The 20,384-nt window shown below is 36.9% G+C and overlaps 1 protein-coding gene across 9 annotated transcripts in view; it reads left to right on the top strand.

The window, feature by feature from the left end:
• SLC4A4 (solute carrier family 4 member 4) overlaps nt 1-20,384 on the top strand; it is a 496,548-nt gene that overhangs the window by 270,619 nt on the left and 205,545 nt on the right. For 7 of the 9 annotated variants that reach the window (XM_017501627.2, XM_017501631.2, XM_017501632.2 and 4 more), the window contains one exon: nt 4,167-4,346. In XM_017501627.2, the coding sequence (XP_017357116.1) occupies nt 4,167-4,346 (180 nt within the window). The remainder of the gene's footprint in view (nt 1-4,166; nt 4,347-20,384) is intronic. The other 2 variants (XM_017501628.2, XM_017501630.2) reach the window with 1 other exon arrangement.

Here is a 20,384-nt window from a genome sequence, read left to right as displayed (position 1 = left end):
TTGTATTTTAGGTTTTGGGGTACATGTGAAGAACATGCAAAATTGTTGCATAGGAACACACATGGCAGTGTGATTTGCTGCCTTCCTCCCCATCACCTACATGTGGCATTTCTCCCCCTGCTATCCCCCCCCAGCTCTTCTACTATAAGGACACGTGTACACGAATGTTCATTGCAGCACTGTTTAAAATAGCAAGGACCTGGAACCAACCCAAATGCCCATCGACGATAGACTGGATAGGGAAAATGTGGCACATATACACCATGGAATATTATGCAGCCATCAAAAACGATGAGTTTGGGTCCTTTGTGGGGACATGGATGAATCTGGAAACCATCATTCTCAGCAAACTGACAGAGGAGCAGAAGATCAAACACCGCATGTTCTCGCTCATAGGCGGGTGTTGAACGATGAGAGCACATGGACAAAGGGAGGGGAGCACTACACACTGGGCACAGCTAATTCTTAAGATGCATCTCCCCCCACACCGCAATTTTATATCAACAAATGAGAAGAAAAAGAAATAATAGCAAGCGTGATTATATCAAACAAACCATAGCTGCTTTTTATTTTCCTTTGTAGTCCACCTGCTACCCCTCACTAGCCTGCCTCTGAGAGGCATCTCACTCTGCAGGCTCAAAGACAGCACTACACCACGTGAGAGCCCTGCACCACGGTGGGTGACTGTTTAAGCAGGTGTTACTTCTCACACTTACATAAAAAATTCAGCCTATTTTTTATTCGTCTCAGGACCTCTACTTGATTTTTTCATGAGGAACTTCTTCTGAATCTTAATAGAAAAATTTATCTTTAAAGTGTTATAAAGGATAAAACATCATTTTCACAGATTATTTAATAGCTTTATTATTCGTATCCTCATTGTAATTCTACATTTAAAGAGTGTCATTCGTGTATGCAGCTGAGTCTATGGGAATTTTCCTCTCCTCTTAAGTTAAAAAAATTATAAGCCATTTCAGGTATTTTATCATGATGGGAAATGGATTGGGAAAATGTAGCTCTATTTTTGGAGTCTCATTTTTATATTTAAAGGCATTCCCGAGCTGTGCATGTTGGCAGATAGGTTGGTCCTATTGTTTCTTAATTTTTATACCTTTTATATTTTTAAAATGGCATTAACTTTCTTCGTAGTCACAAAACTAATGCATGTTCATTTTTAAGTAATCTGGAAAACCGTAACATGTAAAATTAAAAAAACTCACTAATCTCTCAGAGCTGTCCTCTCAGCATTTTTTTTCTGTAAAACTCTGTTTACACATATATAATTGATTTTACAAAATGGAACCATACTACATCATTTTAGTATGTTTTTTTTAAAAACATAAGGACTTTTTTATGTCATTAAATAGAAATATGAACATTACTATAGTAGCTGCAAAATATTCAATAAACTATTCTTGGGCATTTAGATTGCCTTTAAGTTTTAATTTTAAGAAAAGAAGTGAACATCTTTATTATGTTGTTGTGAAATGATTTCTTTAGGATATATTTCTAACGGTAGACTATTCAAAAGGTGTAAACATATTACAAAGCTTTTGTACTTCCTAGTCAATACTGCACCATTGTCACCAGAAATGGAATTGCCCATGGAATACCTTTCACATCATGGGGGTTGATTCAACTGTTTAGTTTTTATTTCTTTGACAAATTAAAAAAATTCTCATAATTGGTCATATTTGTACATTTATTTAAATTATCTTAGTTAATCTTGAAGTTGAGTATGTATTTATGTATTTTTGCCCCTTTGTGTTTCTTTTAAGAATGTTCGTGATCTTTGTCCATTCTTCTGTCACATAGCCATCATTCTTTTGGTCTGCAAAAGCTCTGCACATATCAATTTTATTTTCTTTAGAGCTTAGTTTTTAAGTAAAGAATAACATTGTGTGACATGGAGAAAGATCTAAACTTTGAGTCGGAAAACCTGGTTTTATATGGGAGTTTTGCCTCTAATCAGTCTATGTCTGCGGACAAGTCACTCTGTGGCCCTGTGTTCTCATCAGCATAACAAGAGATTGAACTTGATGCTCTAGGAGGTTCCTTTCAGCTCTGTTATCATGTAGAGTTGGCATATTGTCTCCCAACTGGTAGCGCCTGTGGGATTTTGAACATTGAAGGATTAATTTCAGTGTAGCTGTGAAATGTTACTGCCCCTACTTTCCTTGGAATGATTTTGTAGTTTATGCTTAAAGAGATCCCTATAATGTTGGCCATTTTAATGGAAACTTAACGAAGGGCATAAAGCCACACAGATATTTTAACCTGTTCTAACTGGTGATTTCCAGGCATTGGTAACAGAGGACTGGCTATGCATACATAAAGATTGGTTTGAGATTTCAAGGGAGGGCAAGAATTAGAGGGAGGCTCTGCCAGGAAGAGTAGATAAGAAACAGTTTAATCTACAATTCTGAAATTAAAGTAGGAGCTTGATAGCACTCGTAGCAGATATGGTGGGTCTGTTTGTTTTTCTGGTTCTTCTGTAAAATGGACTTTCCACTTTAAAAGGACTTAAAGGGAAAGTAGAGGGGTTGTGTTTTGTAGGCATCTAATTATTTACTGTAGAATAGAAGTTTAACTGTAATTACAGGATCAATTCTGATAGTTTTACTGAGTGGGGTTTGTGGAGTTAAAAATACTCAGAGCTAAAAGCCACTTTCAAACCAAAACATTCTTATGGGGGAATCTTTTCCTGCCTTGTCCAGCCTCCCTACCAAGTGGTCCCATGTTATATAACATTTATGGCATCTCTGTGAGGCATGTGATGAAAAATCCTGGATTCAGCCTCTGCTTGGCTTCCAAATAGTTGACTGTACACTGTGAAAATTGCCAGTTTCTAGCTATAGGCTGTGAGGCCAATTCTGTGAGTGCTTAGAAGATGGACTTTTGAGAAGTTCAGTCATGCTCAAGCAAAACCCTTTGAACATCTGTAACTTCTCTTTACAAAGAAGTGAGAATCCATGGGAGATGCTGTTGTCCTATCAGTACTCATTGATTTTCTTGACAGCCTTTTGGAAAAGAATACCTATTGTTCATTTCTCTACATTTACATACTAAAGTTTGCCTAAGAGGAAAATATGAATGTATGTGCTAGATGCATCCATATACCAGAAAGGGAGGCATGGGATCCATTACTCTTGTTCTGTGCAGAGGACTAAAGTTCTACTTGCATACATTGAGATAGACTCCTACCAATGCATATCTTCATGGATTCTGTAATGTTTTGTCCTCAGCCCCATCCTGGCTGGAGATAAATGTTGGTCTGTCATGTAGAGTAGAATGCACCAGGCTTCATTTATGCCATATTGCTTACATGTTGACTTGTGAGAAAGAGGGTTTCTTATTTTCTATTGGAATAAGAACTTAACTTCCAGCAGAATGGCCTATGAGCAATTTCTATGAAACAGTATCATCTTTCTGGTTAAAATCACACTAAAAAAAGAATAATAGAAACTTAAATTATTTTGTTAGTAAGACCAACATATTACAGTTTCATAAAAAATTCTGGTCACTTTATACTTTAAAATGTCCAATGGAAATACATTGGAAAGTCTTTAGTTGGATCTGAACAAGGAGAATAAGCCTCTTTTCTTAGAAAAGATTGCAGCATAATTTTGTAGTTTAACCTTTCTTTCATTGGATTAATTCAGATGACCTGATATTGGATATTGTTTTCCTTTACTGTATTCTATTATTAAGTATATATAACATTACAGAAGAATTTGGGAAAATAGATTTTAAAAATGAACAATCTCATTAAATTTTCTATACTTTTTAACTTTTTGTATATCATTTACATTTCTGATGTACATTTGCTATGAGTACATGAACTTTTTGAATCTTACTTTTTTAAATTGAAAAATATAAATTACTAACTTTGTTACAGAAGAATCTAACTTATGTGAATACACCATAACTGGGATTGAAAAAAAAATAAAATGAATACTCTAATATTTGTAACTCTCATTAATGCCAGTATCCGTGTACACATGATCTTTATCTTTTACATAAAGTGTGAAATTGGAAATTTGGAAAATAATATATTGATATTGAATTTGAGGGTTACATCCATAAAGTTAGAGTAAAAAAATAACTTTGTGGTTTCGTGACTGAGTTTTGATTTTTGCTTTTGTTTTGCTTTGCTTTTGTATTAGAAATGATTGTTGACCATCAGATTGAGACAGGCCTGTTGAAACCTGAACTTAAGGATAAGGTGACCTATACTTTGCTCCGGAAGCACCGGCATCAAACCAAGAAATCCAACCTTCGGTCCCTGGCTGACATTGGGAAGACAGTCTCCAGTGCAAGTAGGATGTTTACCAACCCTGATAATGGTAATGCAGAGGCCAGCTGGCTGCTGCTTTCTCTTGTCTCACTCACCTTTACACCATCTCCTGTCACCTTTGTTTTAACCCTTCTCCATATTTCTTATTTTCTTGAGTTCATATGCCATAGTCATTTCATAATGACATTTTCAATTTAGTTGGGCAGGTTTATAGTCCTGCTGGAAAGATTTCCGCAGTTGTTGTAGGCTGCTACTGCCATGTGCCCTGCTTACTCCGGGGGTGGTTCTGTAGTAACTCTATGATGAAACAATGGAATATTATATGAATCAGCAAATTCTTAGATTATTGAGTACCTCTGTGGATATGTTTTCAACATGGTGGTTTGCCAGAGTTAGGAAAATAGTAAGATATGATAAATACCTTGAAATCTCCTATCACTGTTTGCTTAGTATGTGAAATGGTGTTCAGCTTATATAAATGATTACTTCATCAAAGTTAGACTTAATATTATTTTTTACCTCTAATAAAGCCAATCTGCTTTTTTGATATGTGATAATGATAGATCCAAGAATAATTATTTGAGATGGGATATTAACCCCATTATTTAATGATAAGGAAGACACTATATCCTATCCGTAGTTTGTTGATTTACCAGAGTTTCCTGTAGAATGTCTATCTGTATCATTGCCTTTGTTTCAAATAAATTTCATGATTGGGAACAATCTGAGAAGGGAGAAGTTGGTTTCCGTGAGGTCTGGAAAATGAAGGTATGGTGGAAAGAATTACTAAGCATTGGCCTGATAGGGTTAGGTCTATCCTCCCATTCCACCCCATCTTTTTTAGTATGAAGAGAGATGAGGCCAGGCATGGTGGCTCATGCCTGAAAATCCCAGCACTTTTGGAGGCTGAGGCAGGTGGAGCATGAGGTCAGGAGATTGAGACCATCCTGGCTAATGAAAATGGTGAAACCTCATCTCTACTAAAAAAATACAAAAAATTAGCTAGGTGTGGTGTCACATGCCTGTAGTCTCAGCCACTTGGGAGGCTGAGGCAGGAGAATTGCTTGAACCTGGGAGATGGTGGTTATGGTGAGCTGAGGTTATGCCACTGCATTCCAGCCTGGGTGACAGAGCGAGACTGTCTCAAAAAAAAAAAAAAAAAAAAAGAGAGAGAGAGATGAGTGATAAGGAAGATTCTAATTCATTGTCCTCAGCTGCATTTTCAGATTAACATAAAACTGGTTTTCATGGAAAAAGGTGGAGTAAGCGAATTGTATCAACTGAACTGCAACTCAGCTATGCCATTTCTGGAAATGGGTTTTCTCTTCTTAGTATAAAGGTAACAGTTGGCTGGAAGAAAGCTACTGGCAGATTTTCTGTGCTATATTTTTTTAGGCCCAACTGGTTATGGGGAAATAATTAAAATAAAATGCTTTTTATAAAAAAAAATTCATAAAAGAGAATGGAATCTGCAGTATTTCTAATACAGTTTGATGGTTCTACTGTTACTTACAAGATTTCTGCAGATGGGAAATATTTTGTTTTTTGTGTCTCCCCTGTTTTTTTTTTTTTTTTTTTTTTTTTTTTTTTTTTTTTTTTTTTTTTTTATTGTGGTTTGGGGGAGAGAGGTTACTTAATGGTTAGAAAGTTATAGGATGAGTAGTTTATTATATCTGATGTCACAAATATTTTATTCCACAATTTATATTTTTGAAATTATGGCAATTAAAATTGAAGTTACTCTTTTCTTATTTAATAAGAAATAAATTTTCATTTTACTTTCTCATGTAAAATGAAATCCCAATATTTGATGATTGAATTAGTTTAACATGGGGTTGGAGGAAGTATAAAGAAGTGAATGGGTGCATTATTTTCAAATATCGATGTGTTTTCAAAAAGAAGAGAAATGAATATGGCATGCAGGAGGCTTTCTACCGGTATGGTGAACTTCATTTCCATGAAACTGCAGGTAGAGTAGAAATTAGGAACAGATGGATCTTGGTGGCCAGAATCTTGTGCTTTAGGAGAAAGTATTTGGATGTGGAATACAATTAAGGAGTTGATATCGCTCGCCATTCAATCTTTCATCCTATCTGTAGATCTCTGTACTTCAGAGAAAAGGTGAAATGCCTTTGTCATCTACCTTTTCACTTGTGAAATGTTATCTATGCTGGGCAGAAAGCAAATAGGAAGGGCAGACAGTTCTTTTCCAGGTCTTCAGCTGATCAGCTTACACTCTGAGGCGTGGGATGTGATTAGACCTTTTAAAACATGTTGTTATTGGCCTTAATGCTACCTAACTTCTTTTAAATATCCAGAGGCAAGATTTGGCTTTGAGAGATCTTTAGCAATGAATTTTGTGCGCCTTCAAGGTACATTCTTATAAATTATCAAATGGCAAATTTTTGCTTGAATCTTTACATCTGTTATAGTTGGAGCTAGATTCTGATATCTCCATGTAAAACCTAGATAAATTTGTATACCTTTGTCTTCTACATAGGCTACAAAATAAATTCAGTGACATTGCCAGCTTTAATTATAGCTAGCAGCAATGTAATAAATAACTGAAATTTATAGATAACTTCAGAGTTGTGAATTTTTTTATTTCCCGATGGTGTACTGGAGCCAGGTCTAATCTACTCAGGAAAGCCAGTTGTTATCAGGGATTTGCAAGCTGGTTGTTAAATACAGTTATCAGGGATTTGCAAGCTGGTTGTTTAATTTTTACTATTAAAAATTAAATTATGTAAACTTACAATTATATTAAAGCAAAGATAATGAATACTGAAAATTTATTGGTTTCTGCCTGTTCACTACGTTTTACTGTAGTCTGTGCTCTTAAGGTTTTTACTATTATTATTATTTTTTGAGATGGAGTCTTGCTCTGTCACCAGGCTGGAGTGCAGTGGCAAGATCTTGGCTCACTGCAACCTGGACTCCCTGGTTCAAGCAATTCTCCTGCCTCAGCCTCCCAAGTAGCTGGGATTATAGGCACGTGCCACCACACCCAGCTAATTTTTTTGTATTTTTAGTAGAGACAGGGTTTCACATGTTGGCTAGGATAGTCTCGATCTCCTGACTTAGTGATCTGCCCGCCTTGGCCTCCCAAAGTGCTAGGATTGCAGGCATGAGCCACCGCTCCCAGCTGGTTATTTTTATCTATTGTGTCTGTATGGTGGTAGAAATGCTATAAAATAGTGTGCCATTGTGCATCTCTTTTCAGCTCTGCATTCAGTGACTATATTGGTAGCTTGAAATGGGCTGTTACGGTAGGATTTACCCCACAGAAACCAGCAAATGCTACAAATCAGGGCTTGAGGTTTTTTTTTTTTTTTTTTGGTCATTTGTCTCCAGGCTTAAAGAAGTGATGGGGAAAAATGCTAATAATGTAGGTTAAATTTAAAAGTGTAAAGTGTCTATAGCTGCCAAAATGAATGACAGAAATAAATTGAAGGACATTTTTTTCAGTAATCAAAAACTATTATCTAGGAATAGATTTAGGAAAAGAGTCATCCACATCATTGATAAATGCATGAAGTCTGACATATTCCTTCATTGTTTCACTTTTGTCTTACTGGTTAACATACATAATAATATTAATCAACAAATGTCACAAGTATTTGTTGGATATCTGATGGATATTGGAAGTATACTACTTACTCATTTGCCAGTTGCAACCATGTTAGCTGCTGATGCAAGAGTTTGGCCATGATCAACTAAAGTACTGTATGATAATCAACTATTTGCAATTTACAATAGAGTATTGTATATTTTATTATGATTTATATAATGTGTGCTACATATTGTCATTGGACTTTTCATTAGTTCTGCCAACGATGAGGTCCTTGTCACATGATCATGAAAAATTCAGCTTGCAGACAATTTGAAGAGTGAGAAAAATGGAATTTATTGGGCAAAAAGGAAAAATAGGGAAACAAAGACTTTCAGGAGAGCAAGAGTCCTGGTAGTACAGGCTTCCTGCCTCATAGATTGAATGCCAGGTACCACCCAGGAAGAGGAGGGGCCAGGCTTCTCCTCCCTGCAAATAGCACAAACTTCCCAAGGCTCCACCCCGGTGTACACTCCTCCCAGTACATAGGCCAGTCAGAGTTTCTTCAGGAACCCCTTTGTACTTGGTTGTCACAATATCCTTTTTATCAGTAAAATTCACCACATACACATACACACACATATTCATATACAAATAAGTTTTTTCCCTTGGAAAGTGGTTTTCAAACATTTACTGGAACATCCATTACCAGCACACTACTGTCTTTATTAGCAGCTAAAGACTCACTCTCATCTTTTAGTATCCTGGTATGGCTTAGGGTTCAAGATGATTTTATGGTTTTAAAAAGGAGGAAAAAACATTTTTTATCTGTAATAAATCAGGAAATAATGAGGTGAGCTTTCAAAATGATACTTACTGTGAAATTCCTACTTGTCTCAGACATGTGTAAAGTCTATGGGCATATCTGCCAGATACTAAATTTCAGGCAAGTGCTATAATTTCTCAATATATTAATTGGGGCATTTCTATAGTGTTACCTGAAGAAATTAATGAGGTTTTAGGTTACTTTGGTGTTGGATTTTTCTTTACCTACTTTTTATTTCTCACTATTGTTTTGGGTTGAATTATATGACATTGCCATTTTTGTGGCTAAAATTAAGGTGTCAGCAGTTTCATATGATTCTGCCTAATAATTTGGTCTGAGATACTTAGCTAATAGTTCTCTATTATTTTAGTGTATTATGAAAAAATAATGTTTAAGCCTGGAAACATTGCTTGATATTATTTTAAAAATAAAGATGCATTTAGTTTGCTTTTTATTAGGAAGTAAAAGTAAAGTTTATTCTTAATTGGTATTCATTCAATAAATATTTAGTGAGATGTTTATGACAAAGTTAACAACTGCATTTTAAAAAGTCATAGTTTATAAGAGGATCTGATTTTTTAAAAATGTATCATTTAAATGGATACTTTTTGTATCTATTGTTTTATCCCAAAGCTTGCAAAAGATGATTGAGACGTGACTTTAAGGACCAAAACCAATGAGGAGCCTAAATTTGAGTATTCACCTTTTCCTACCTTTGTAGAAATTTGGATAAGGCCATCATCGACCTGTCCCTGATTTTTTCCTGACTTCTTTATTTATTCCCCCTAGATTACCATAAAGATCAGTTCCTTGCCTTCCAAGCTCTGAGAGTATAGATGTCCTTTATTGAGAATTGGCTTTAGTGATCTAATTGGATCTAGACTATGGATTTTATTTTTTCTTAATCTAGTTTTATGACCTCGCTTTGTACTAGTGAAAAGTTTTTCTTTTTTCAATAAAAAATTGAAAAGGTAATTTAGTACTTGGTTTTGATGTCTGTAAAAGAGAGATAATGAAAATTAAATAAAAAAATATAAAATGTTTAGACTGGTAACTGGCACATAGTCATTGCTCCACAAATGTTAGTAAATTATATACAATGTGTTTAAGCACAATTAGAGAAGAAAAAAAATCTTATATTGAGTAGGAGTGGTTTCTGAAATGATGCTTGCTCTGTAGCTTACTATTTGAAAAGAAACTTGCAGATATAGTGCTGATTTATTCCCTCTGCCCTTTGGTAAGTGATACCAAGTCTTTCATTAGCAATGGGAGGTGACTAAGGCTTTTCTCATCATAGCCTTCTTACAGAATGGTTTGTTCCCTTCATTGGTTTTATCTTTTGCTAAATGGGTGTCAGAGGAGCCCTAAATCACACTGGAAATCCAAGACTTGTTAATGTTGTAGCATGAGACAGATAAGGAGTTGGAGACAGTGGCAGCTCCAAGGAGAATGCTGTCTCCTATGCCTCTTGCTGCTTCCCCCATACTTTCCCCTATGCTTGTGACCTCCTCCATATTTGTAGGCACCCTGGACCTGCTCCTGATGGAACCTCTGGGTCTTATCTTCAGTTTACCACCATTTTCTTCAAATATGAGAAATGCAATCCACTTGCCCCCATTATGGGTTGCCACTACTTTCCTGAACCTGGACTCCTCTGTTTAATGTCATCTACTAGGTGGGATGCCATTCCCTTGCTGCCTCCCACATTGCTGGTTTGATATAAGCATACAACCTTTAGGTATTTTTAAAAGTATAGTCTATTGCTGTTATCTACAGTGGTTCGCAATGCAGAACAAACAATGGAAAGAAATCAATTTTTATGTTAATAGTAATTTTAGGCTCCAGTGAAATAAAAGTGATATTAGTTGGGCTTTTGTTGCATTGGATCTGATTTGAGATTAGGCCCATTCAAACTATTTCGTTTGATATTAGATTCAGCTGCCTTGACACTGGCATGTATTTGATCTGGCTGGGACCACCACCAGATCTGGGGGCTTCCTCATTCCCTTTAGAAATTCTTCGCTTTTTGCCTGCACTTGGGATTCCACCTTGCCCATTTGTCTCAGGCAGGGTTGTTCTTCTTTTCAGGCCATCTCCCGCAACTGCCCCAAACCCTTGAATTCAGACATGACCTCTGAATCAATATGTAAGTCAGATGTTTTCCTAACCTGTATCTGAAGCTGGTCATCATGCTTCTCTAGTTCTCAGATAGGTCAGTTGACATCTTGCAGTTCTTAGGCCCACATCTCCTTAAGATTAGAATCCTCTTCCAATGTACCTTTCTGCATACAATTAATGCTTTCCCAAAAGCAACAGCATACATTCACCTGTTTTGTTCAGGACTCTCATTTTGCATTCATTTTCATAGCACAGATGAATATCCTGACCAGCACCCAAACAACTGTGGAGCTCTTTCCCACCTGAGAATAAATGAACCAGTCTATGGAAAGTTGCTAGCAAAGTGCCTCAATGAAATCCCATTCCTTAATAACAGTAGCTATTATGGCTATTGTTATTATTGCATTTCTAATTGATCCATCAGACACCATTCTTATTTTCTTATTTTCCTTTTCTTTCTCTAGGCAGACAACTGATTTTCCAAATGTATAATGTTCAGATCTTTAAAAGCCACATTTTTCTCCAAGGGTCATTCCCTCTCAGTATTTGCTAAACTATTCCACTCTTTATAGCAATGAGGAGTTGGACTTAAGAGATACAACACAAGTAGATATTTAGTTGTTTGACATTAAAGGCCAACTTTATAATCTTCTTCTTGAAGACATGCACCATCATTTCCAGAGGTTTCATTCAATTCTTGGGCTAAGGTTTAGTAGCAGTGTGATAATGAGCAATTTACATAATCTCCTTGAGCCTCAGTTTTTATATCTGTAAAATAAGGGTAATAAAGTCTTATTCTGTGCATATAAGCAGGAATAAATGAGATATCTTTCTGAAAATTATTAAATAAGCAAAATGTGAGATACCATTGTGCCTTAGTGCATTCATACTGCTATAACAAAATACCTTAGATTGGGTAATTTATAAACAGTAAAAATTTACTGCTCACATTTCTGGAGGCTGGCAAGTCCAAGATCAAGGTGCCAGCCGATTTGGTGCCTGGTGAGGGCCCTTTCCTCATAGATGGTTACTTCTTTGTGTCCTTACAACGTGGAAGAGCAAACAGGTTCCTTCAAGCCTTTCATGAGATCATGAATCCCATTCCTGAGGGTGGAGGTCTCCTGACCTAATCAGTTTACAAAGGCTTCACCTTTTAACACTATTGCATTGGAGGTTAGCTTCAACCTAAGAATTTTGGGAAGACAAAAACATTCAGATCATAGTACACCGTAAGGACCAGCTATTATTCAGAAATATTTCAAGGGGAAAATTTAATGACTTTCAGCTTTAAAACTGAGGACAGAACTTCAATTCATTACCATTATTTTGCACTTTATTATTTTCTATGTCTCTCCATTTTTTGCCTACGACTTCATTTATATGAAAATATTCTTGGAGTTTTATTTTTAAAATAGTGCTACTTTCATTATCGACTTTGCAGATGCCAAATAATACATGAGTTGTCACTCATGGGCTTTCTAGTATTTTTAAATTTAGAGTATAAAGATTGATCATTATGTCTAAGTAATGACAGTTTTAGCTATCAAGAAATAATATGTGTACAGCAAGATGTTACCATGTAATAAACATATTTTTAAATTTTACTAGTTGTCAGTCTGTTTTATACAGCTAGGGTCTGTGAGAGAGTAAAGGAATGGAAATGATTCTCTTTGCCTTTATCCTACCACATGTGAGTTCTCTCTTCTTCATTTTCCTTTCCTGGAGAAGTCATGTATTTCAAGGACATTGAACTGATTTGCTGCTGTCAACCCTGAGTAAATCTCCTTCCAAGGCTTAGTTTCCTTAGTAGAGCCACCCTTGCAAAGCTTTTTATATTCCCAAGTCCCGTGTTGCTCTGGGAGCAATAGAAGTGTAGATGCGGATCTGGGACCACATCCTGCTACCTGTGAAAGAGAAATAGGAGAGGGAAAAACAGGGAAAAGTAAGGAGAGAAGGGTAAGCAAGATAGAGGCATAAAATGTGAGCACTGTGGACTCATTTAAAGGAGGGGATAAATTAAAGTCTTCCAAGAATGACTAAGCATGCCTCATTCTACTCAACTCCTGTATCCATAGAAATACAGAGGACAAATCCTTCTAAGTTTGTGAACCTAATTTCTTAAAAATCACACTTTGAAATTAAAATAGGCCAGTATTTCTGTCTTTAATGTTTTCCAACACTCTTCAAGATGTTGAACAAAGGAAAGGTCATTCCATTAATGATGTGAGTAGTAGCCTCACATTATTTCAGCACTTGTTATACATCAGGCATTGTTCTTTATGGTCGCTCTAGTGTATATATCGTTTCAGATGAAAAGCCTGAAAGTCAGAAATATAAATAACTTGTCTAAGCATAGCAAATGGAGGAACCCATTGTGCTTAATAACCATATGCTGAGTCAACTACAAGAGGATGAGCTTCTCAAGCATAATTTCTTTCCCACACATCACTCAGTCCAGGTCTCACATGTAATAATGTGGTGGTGAAGGGCTCTAGAGGCCATTCTGCATCTTTGCAGGAAAACACACTGAACATGGCAGACAGTTGAATGTCTTTATTGGCTTTCCAAATGGAGATTCCTGGGCAACATGTTTCATGTGTTTAAGTGAAATGCTGTATACTGTTGGGTTAAATTTCTTGACTAAAGAGCAGTGCAGAATGCATAGGAAGTGTTCAATGACTATTTGAACATATTACATTGCAATCCCAAAAGAGTCTTACAACTTTGCCATGAATAAAATTAATTTTCTTCTTAATAGGATTGTTCAAAAAAAGCATTTTCTCTGGAGATTTTTTTCTTTTTTCTTTTTTTTTTTTGTGGGAGGGTATCTATTTGCTTGATTCAAGTAGAGACACCCTCCTCACTTGAACAGATTTAGGATTGATGGTTTTGGACAGATTGATTCTCAAGGGGAACATACATAATGTAAAAAAATATTCCAACATCTTTTTCTGTAGTCTAGATATTGGATACCATCACTCAAAAGCCTTTGGAGCTATATCTTTCCTCATCAGGTTGTGGTAATATAATCAATTTCTACCTTGTTTATACCTGAAGTCAGGCAAAAGTGATTTAAAAGAGAATATATAAGATAATAGCAAGTCTAAGCTGTTTATTTTGTAGCTCAAGTGTAAAAGAGGTACAATGAAAGCATTATGTAGACAAGGCATACATAATATATCATTACCATGGTATAATTACAAAAGTTCTGTTCTAGCTTTGGGAATGACTTCTCAAAATTTGATATTTGGAGTTAATTTGTGAAGAGAAAAAAAAGCAACATGAAAGGGTTACAGAGTTTGTATCTCCTCCTGCACAGAAGTACACAGAGGGTCCAACAATTCAAAATGTAGACATTTGCCGGTATAAGGTAATGGATGCTGTGCGAGTCCCAGCTTTTGTGAGGGTAAGCTGCCAGATGGCTCCAGTCAGGCTTTGCTAAAACACAGGTGCTGAGTCTCTCTGGGCAGTTCCATTTTCATGCCTGTCTTTGGAGCCAGGTTCTTTGCTGGCAAGTGCCAGGCTCCATTCCGCTGTCCCCTTGATGGTGAGGCTCAGCCTCAATGGAGGCTGTATATGCAAAAAGAAATTTCCAGCTTTAGCTCCCAACAGGACACTGACAGGAGTAAAGGAGAGAAGCTGCAGGGGAACATTAGTTATCAGCACTAGAGTTTAGAAGAAGCTACTGACTTTCTGTACTCATGTTAGAAGCAAGCCATGGTATCAGTGATAAAATTTGGGTGCCTACATACTTATGAGAAGCCAAAGGAATGTGAATTCTCATTCTAAAAAATTAGAAGCTAAAGAGCATGTCTTCTTTTGTGGAAGTTTCCTTTGCATTATCAGCCTCTGTCAATTTTCACTGATCTGGCATTTCAATGGATGCTTGCTTGAGCCTGGATAAATGTTTGCCAGTGGTTTAGCCTAATTCATTTCATTTAGCTATTGCAGGAATATTGGGTCTTTAAGCAGATCACTTAGGAGGCGAAACTTGGTCAGTATGATAATATACATTTCTAAATGTCTCCCTCTTAACGAAAGCAATTTTGGAATAATCTCAACCCGTTCATTTCCCTTTTTCATTTTTCTTAGTGCAATAAAAACTTGCAAAGAACTTCAATTATGGGAAACAATTAAAAATTCAGATTGCAAAGAGAAGACATCAGATTTGCCTCAAACAGGTGCTGGCACAGATGGCCCGCTCACAAGTCCTGGCTTTATTTACAGCTTTTAAACACAGACAGATAAATTGACAAAAATGTTTCTGGATTTTATAATGTGCTGAATCCCCAAATTTGGCTATAAACTTATATTAATTTGTAAATGGTTCACTTTAAACCTTGACCTTCCAAGGCATCAGTAGCCTTCAAAAGACCATTTGTCTCCCCTGTTGTTTACATACTTATGTGAATAGATTAATATTTGCTATTGGTTGGATATGCTTTGTTTACTGCCTTGATCATTTAATAATTTTTAAGAGAAAAAAGCATTCTTAAGTCAAGTTGCATGTAGTTTGATGGCTAGATATTTCCAACCTCATTGTAGTTCCTTAAAGGATGATTATGCTGTCTATACCTTACTAGCCTTGGAGCATGGCATTTAATAGGAATAGTAAAATAAATGACGTGGAGCCCCATTGAAACTATCTTCAGGAGGAAGTTGATGGTGTTGTTTCATCCAGGTGATGAAATGTATCTGGAGGAACCATACTGTATATATAGCCTGCAGCATTATCAAATCTTTGCTGTGGTCTAAGATTTGGCATAGGTGCACCAAAAGTTAAAATGTTAAAATATTAAAGAGCACCAGAAAATGAAGGACTAACATGCATTCATAAATTGGCTTATATTAAGGTATTAATTTATCCGTACCCCAGTCTCATGTTTCTGAAGGGCTGAAAAACAGAGGAAATTGAGATCCAGCTCTGTATTCATCAAGGAAAACATTTCAGAAGTGAAAGTATGAAACGTTGCTTTCTGCAGTTGTGCACAAGATCCACAGACGGGTCTGTTGAGTAGATAATAAGAAAGCCGCTTACTAATATGACACCCTGCCCCCTGTGCTTTAGAAAGCTGTGTGCAACTTCCCTCTGTGTGTGCTTGTGTGGTGCAGAATTATTAACAATCTTGATCTTACATCTTGAGATTAGTGTTTATTATGTAACTCTTTCTTCTTCTGAATATGATTTACGTTTTGTGTATTAGAACTGCAGGGTGGATCATCCATTGGTATTTGGGGAACTACAATAATTGAATGTAACTTTTTAGACTTTTTCATTCTTTGTTGGGATTTGTTTCATCTAAGAGTGCAGGGTCATGGGAGGGGGTGTGTGTCATTGTAATATGTCATTGTTCTCCTTTAACCCGCTTGTGTGATTTGCTTTAGTATTTTTTCTTCTTAATTAATGCTTTCATCCTCATCCTTGCTGTGGCTGCTCATGTGTCCTCCTCCTCCTCCTCCTGTCTTCTGCTTCTGACTCTAAAGCCCGCAGCCCGCTTGAGAACTCAGTGCCCTGCCTAGCAACCCGCACCTTGGATGATGACCCACGAGTGCGGCGCACTCCCAGCGTGGGATGGCTAAGTAAGTCAATGGCTGGGGAAAGGGCAAGGAAGGTGGCGGTGGTGGGAGAGGGAGGGCAGGAAGATTGGCTCAAGGTTGCTGAGTGGAGGGCAACCTCAAAATTGCCTGGAAGTGTAAGATGTAAAGATTCCTAAAGTCATAATTGCTGGTTTATTTCTTCTACTATCAAGGAGGGCAGTCATAAAGAACTTCCTAGGTGATCTGCTGTCCTGAATCCAACTTGAGGACCTTGTAAGACAGTGGGAAGATTGTGAGACTAAGGGGTGAGGCTGGCACTGGCAGCCCTCCCTCCATGGGATACTTCTCTGAACCTCAGTTTCCTTGTAGTGATGATGCTCAACCTTCTTACGTCAGAGGACTGGGAGGAAGGTCACTGGAGATGAGGCCTCTGAAGGTGGTTAGAAAGCATTCAAGTGCTAAGTAAGAAGAAGAGCTTACTAAGTTAACAGTTTTAAATACCTCAAATACCTTTTACATGCCAGAAAGACAGAACGTGCTATTGACAACAGGAAATGGTGGTAAGATAGAATCTTTACTTTTTAAAAAGTTAGAGCTTGGTAAAGAGACAAGGTTTATGTACCTTAAACAAAAAGAGAACATGCACATGAAGCCACATGCACTTTCCCAAGGATTTCTAAATTGATAAAATGTGATACAGTTTTTTAAAGTAGAGTATTAAGAGATGAATAAGGTGAGTCTCTACCCTTGGGGGCTTTTCTTTTTAATGAAGGAGACAGGACATAAATAGATAACAGTTTTATAAAATGATAAGTGAAATGAATGAAAATATAGACACACACACACACACACACACACACACACATACACACACACACAAATTTTGGGAACATACACTTGGCCTGGGAGTGGCAATGATAGAAAAGGCTTTTAGAGAAGGTGTTTTTTGGGGCTAAATCTTAAGAGTATGAGCTTGATACATCCATAAAGTAGAAATATAATCATTTCCCTTGAATAATAAAAGTTGCAAATGTTAATTTACTGCTTTTCAGGTATAATCACTGAGCTAAATACTTCATGTGATGCTATCTAATTTTCTGAAGAATCTTGTGAAGTGGCTATTGTTATTACCCACATTGGACAGATGAAGAAATTGGACTTAGAAAGGTTAAGTAACTTCCACAAATCACACAGGTCATAAGTGTGTAGGGCAGGACTTGAACTTCATCATATGGTAGTTTCAGCGATAATATTATGGGTGATGCCTTATTGAAGTTAAAGTCTAGAAAATTTACATGGTCAGATTGCCCAACAGATCTGCTGATCCCACAATGACGCTCTAACACTCACATGATTTTCTCTGCAAGAATCAAGCATTTCTACTAATAAATTCTTTTATTGCTTAATAATGCCTCTTGGGGAAAAAAAAATTCAGTTAAGAAGTTTGGGCCTTTGAGTATGAAGTCAGGCAGGAATGAGTCTGAATCCTGGATCTGCCACTCCTGGCTTCCTGACTTTGGGCAAATTACTCTTTTACTGTAAACCTGGGTGTTTCAACTGTAAAACTGAATTAATCTTACCAACATAGGATTGCTGTGAGAATTAAATTAGAAATATGTAAAGTATCTAGCATAGTGCTCAACACTTAGTTAATCCAGTATTACTGCTGTTAGCAAAGTGCTTATTTATAGGAATTGCTCAAGAAATTGTAGCTGTTTTTATTTTTTTTAAGTTTTATTTATTCCTTTTCAGACACCCAGACATTGAAGTATTTTTGTAAATTAAGTATCAAGGAAATTGACCAAAGTGTTCAGTTTGCAGATGATGCAGGAAATATGGCAACTATTTGGAAATCATCCTGAGACCACATCCTGGACCAATACTTCTAAGAAACACATTTTAGTAATGAGATAGGATTCTTCTCATTGTCTCTTGTGTAATATATTCTCTCCCTAAATGATCAGGTTTGGTGTATAATCACCTTCCCCAGGGTTTATATTACTTACTGTATCCATTCAGTAAATAAAATAGACACCTATTGAATAATTAAGGTGTGCAAGGTAGTGTTAAATACTACTGATTCTACCTACCTGTTCAACCTCACTTTTGTCTCTTCTCAGTATAAACTCTGATCAGCTTGTCTCTTTTCTTTTGTCCTATATCATGGAAAATCCTTCCTCCTGTTCTTTCAGGAATTTTCATTCTCTCTCTCTCTCTCTCTCTCTTTCTCTCTCTTTGATGGAGTCTTGCTCTGTCACCCAGGCTGGAGTGCAGTGGTGTGATCTCTGCTAACTACAACCTCCGCCTCCCAGGTTCAAGCACTTCTGCTGCCTCAGCCTTCTGAGTAGCTGGGATTACAGGCACCCACCACCATGCCCAGCTAATTTTTTTATTTTTAGTAGAGACAGGGTTTTGCCATGTTGACCAGGCTGGTTTCAAACTCCTGACCTCAGGTGATCCACCCACCTTGGCTTCCCAACATGCTGGGATTACAGGCATGGGCCACCACAACTGGTCCAGGAATGCCTTTTCAAGTACGCCTGTCCAAAACTATTCAGTAGGAACTGAATGAAGTTCCATCTCTTTTGTAAAATAGTTCTTTAAACACAGAAGATCTTTTCAAGTTTTAAAAATTCCATAACTCCTCTTTTCTGTGCCTCACAATGGAAGAAGATTTACCACCTATTGTTTTATGTTGTGCTGTGATGTTTCATTGCCTTTATTTTTTCATTTCAACTATCTACATAAAAAAAGCTTTCTTTAGGGGCTGTATCTCATGCTTTCATGTCTCCTCTGGTGCAGGTACTTGAAGCAAGGGTGTTGTACAATATATGTTTGTTGACCCTTGATACTCTTTCATTTCATTAAAAGCAACCAACAGTTGTTGGGTAGAGAGTTCTAGTTCTGCATATGTGTTAGACCTAGTTAGTTTATAATCTCTTAAGTCCTCTATTTCTTTCTTGATCATTTGTCTAGATGTTCAGTCCATTATTGAAGTGGAGTGTTAAAATCTTCAAAACCCTACTGGAAGAAAAAGAGGAATCACAAACCAAAAATACAATAATATTAGCTTTATTTATCTATGTATTTATCTTTATCAGATCTTTCTTTCTTTTTTTTTTTGAGCTTTTCTAGAACTTTATTCTGCATCCAAGGCACATCTGCCTTTAAGTTTAAAAGTAGCAAATACTGATAGTCATTAACATCTAGCATAGCTATGAATGTTGCTTTTTCTATCATCAAATCATTGCCTCGAATAAAATTGTTTTCTGGTGTCTTAGCAGCATCTGATGAGGCCCCTGCTGCTCATACATGCACATTTAATGTAGGCCAAGGTCAAGCTGCAGCAGCCTGCATGAGACCACCTGCACATGCCAGTGTCTTTGTTGATGCCAGTGCCTTTGTTGATGCCAGCACCACTAGAGTAGCCTGCTAAGCCTCACCTGGGCTGGCATCCAGTGAGGACATTCATGAGGCCAGTGTTTGAGTGAGCCCCACTTCCACATTCTGTCTTTGCTGAAGCCAGTGTGTCTCCATTACCCGGACTCAAATTCTGCTTCATTGAGGCCTGCACAGATGTGCTTAAAGCCCTGTATTACACTGTCTCTGTAGAAATTACCAATTTCTCTGGACAAAGATACCCTAAAGTTTTAGGTCAAAATCCCATGTGCCTTAAGTCTTTTTTTTGTTTTTTGTTTTTTTGAAAGAAAGAAAGAGAAAGAGAAAGGGGGAGAGAAAACGGGAGTCTTGCTCTATTGCCCAGACTGGAATGCAATCTAAAAATAGGTATTAAAAACCTCTTTTATGCCGATAATTGTGCTTAACAGCGGAGACAGGAAGGAATAAGGGAAGAAAATAACAAACAGCCAACCAATATTTCATTTAAATCTGTGAAATGCTATGCAAATGCTGAAGAGTGATTTACTTCCAATTATGTGGTCACTTTCAAAATAGGTGTAATATGATACTGAGAAAAATGTATGTTCTGTGGACCTGGGGCGAAGAATTCTATAAATATTCACTGAGTTTACTTGTTCCAGGTCTGAGTTCAAATC

This window comes from Cebus imitator, unplaced genomic scaffold (assembly GCF_001604975.1).
Source record: "Cebus imitator isolate Cc_AM_T3 unplaced genomic scaffold, Cebus_imitator-1.0 Scaffold283, whole genome shotgun sequence".
Lineage (NCBI taxonomy): Eukaryota > Metazoa > Chordata > Mammalia > Primates > Cebidae > Cebus > Cebus imitator.
The sequence above is the reverse complement of the archived record's forward strand: the minus strand, read 5'-3'. Positions and strand labels throughout refer to the sequence as shown.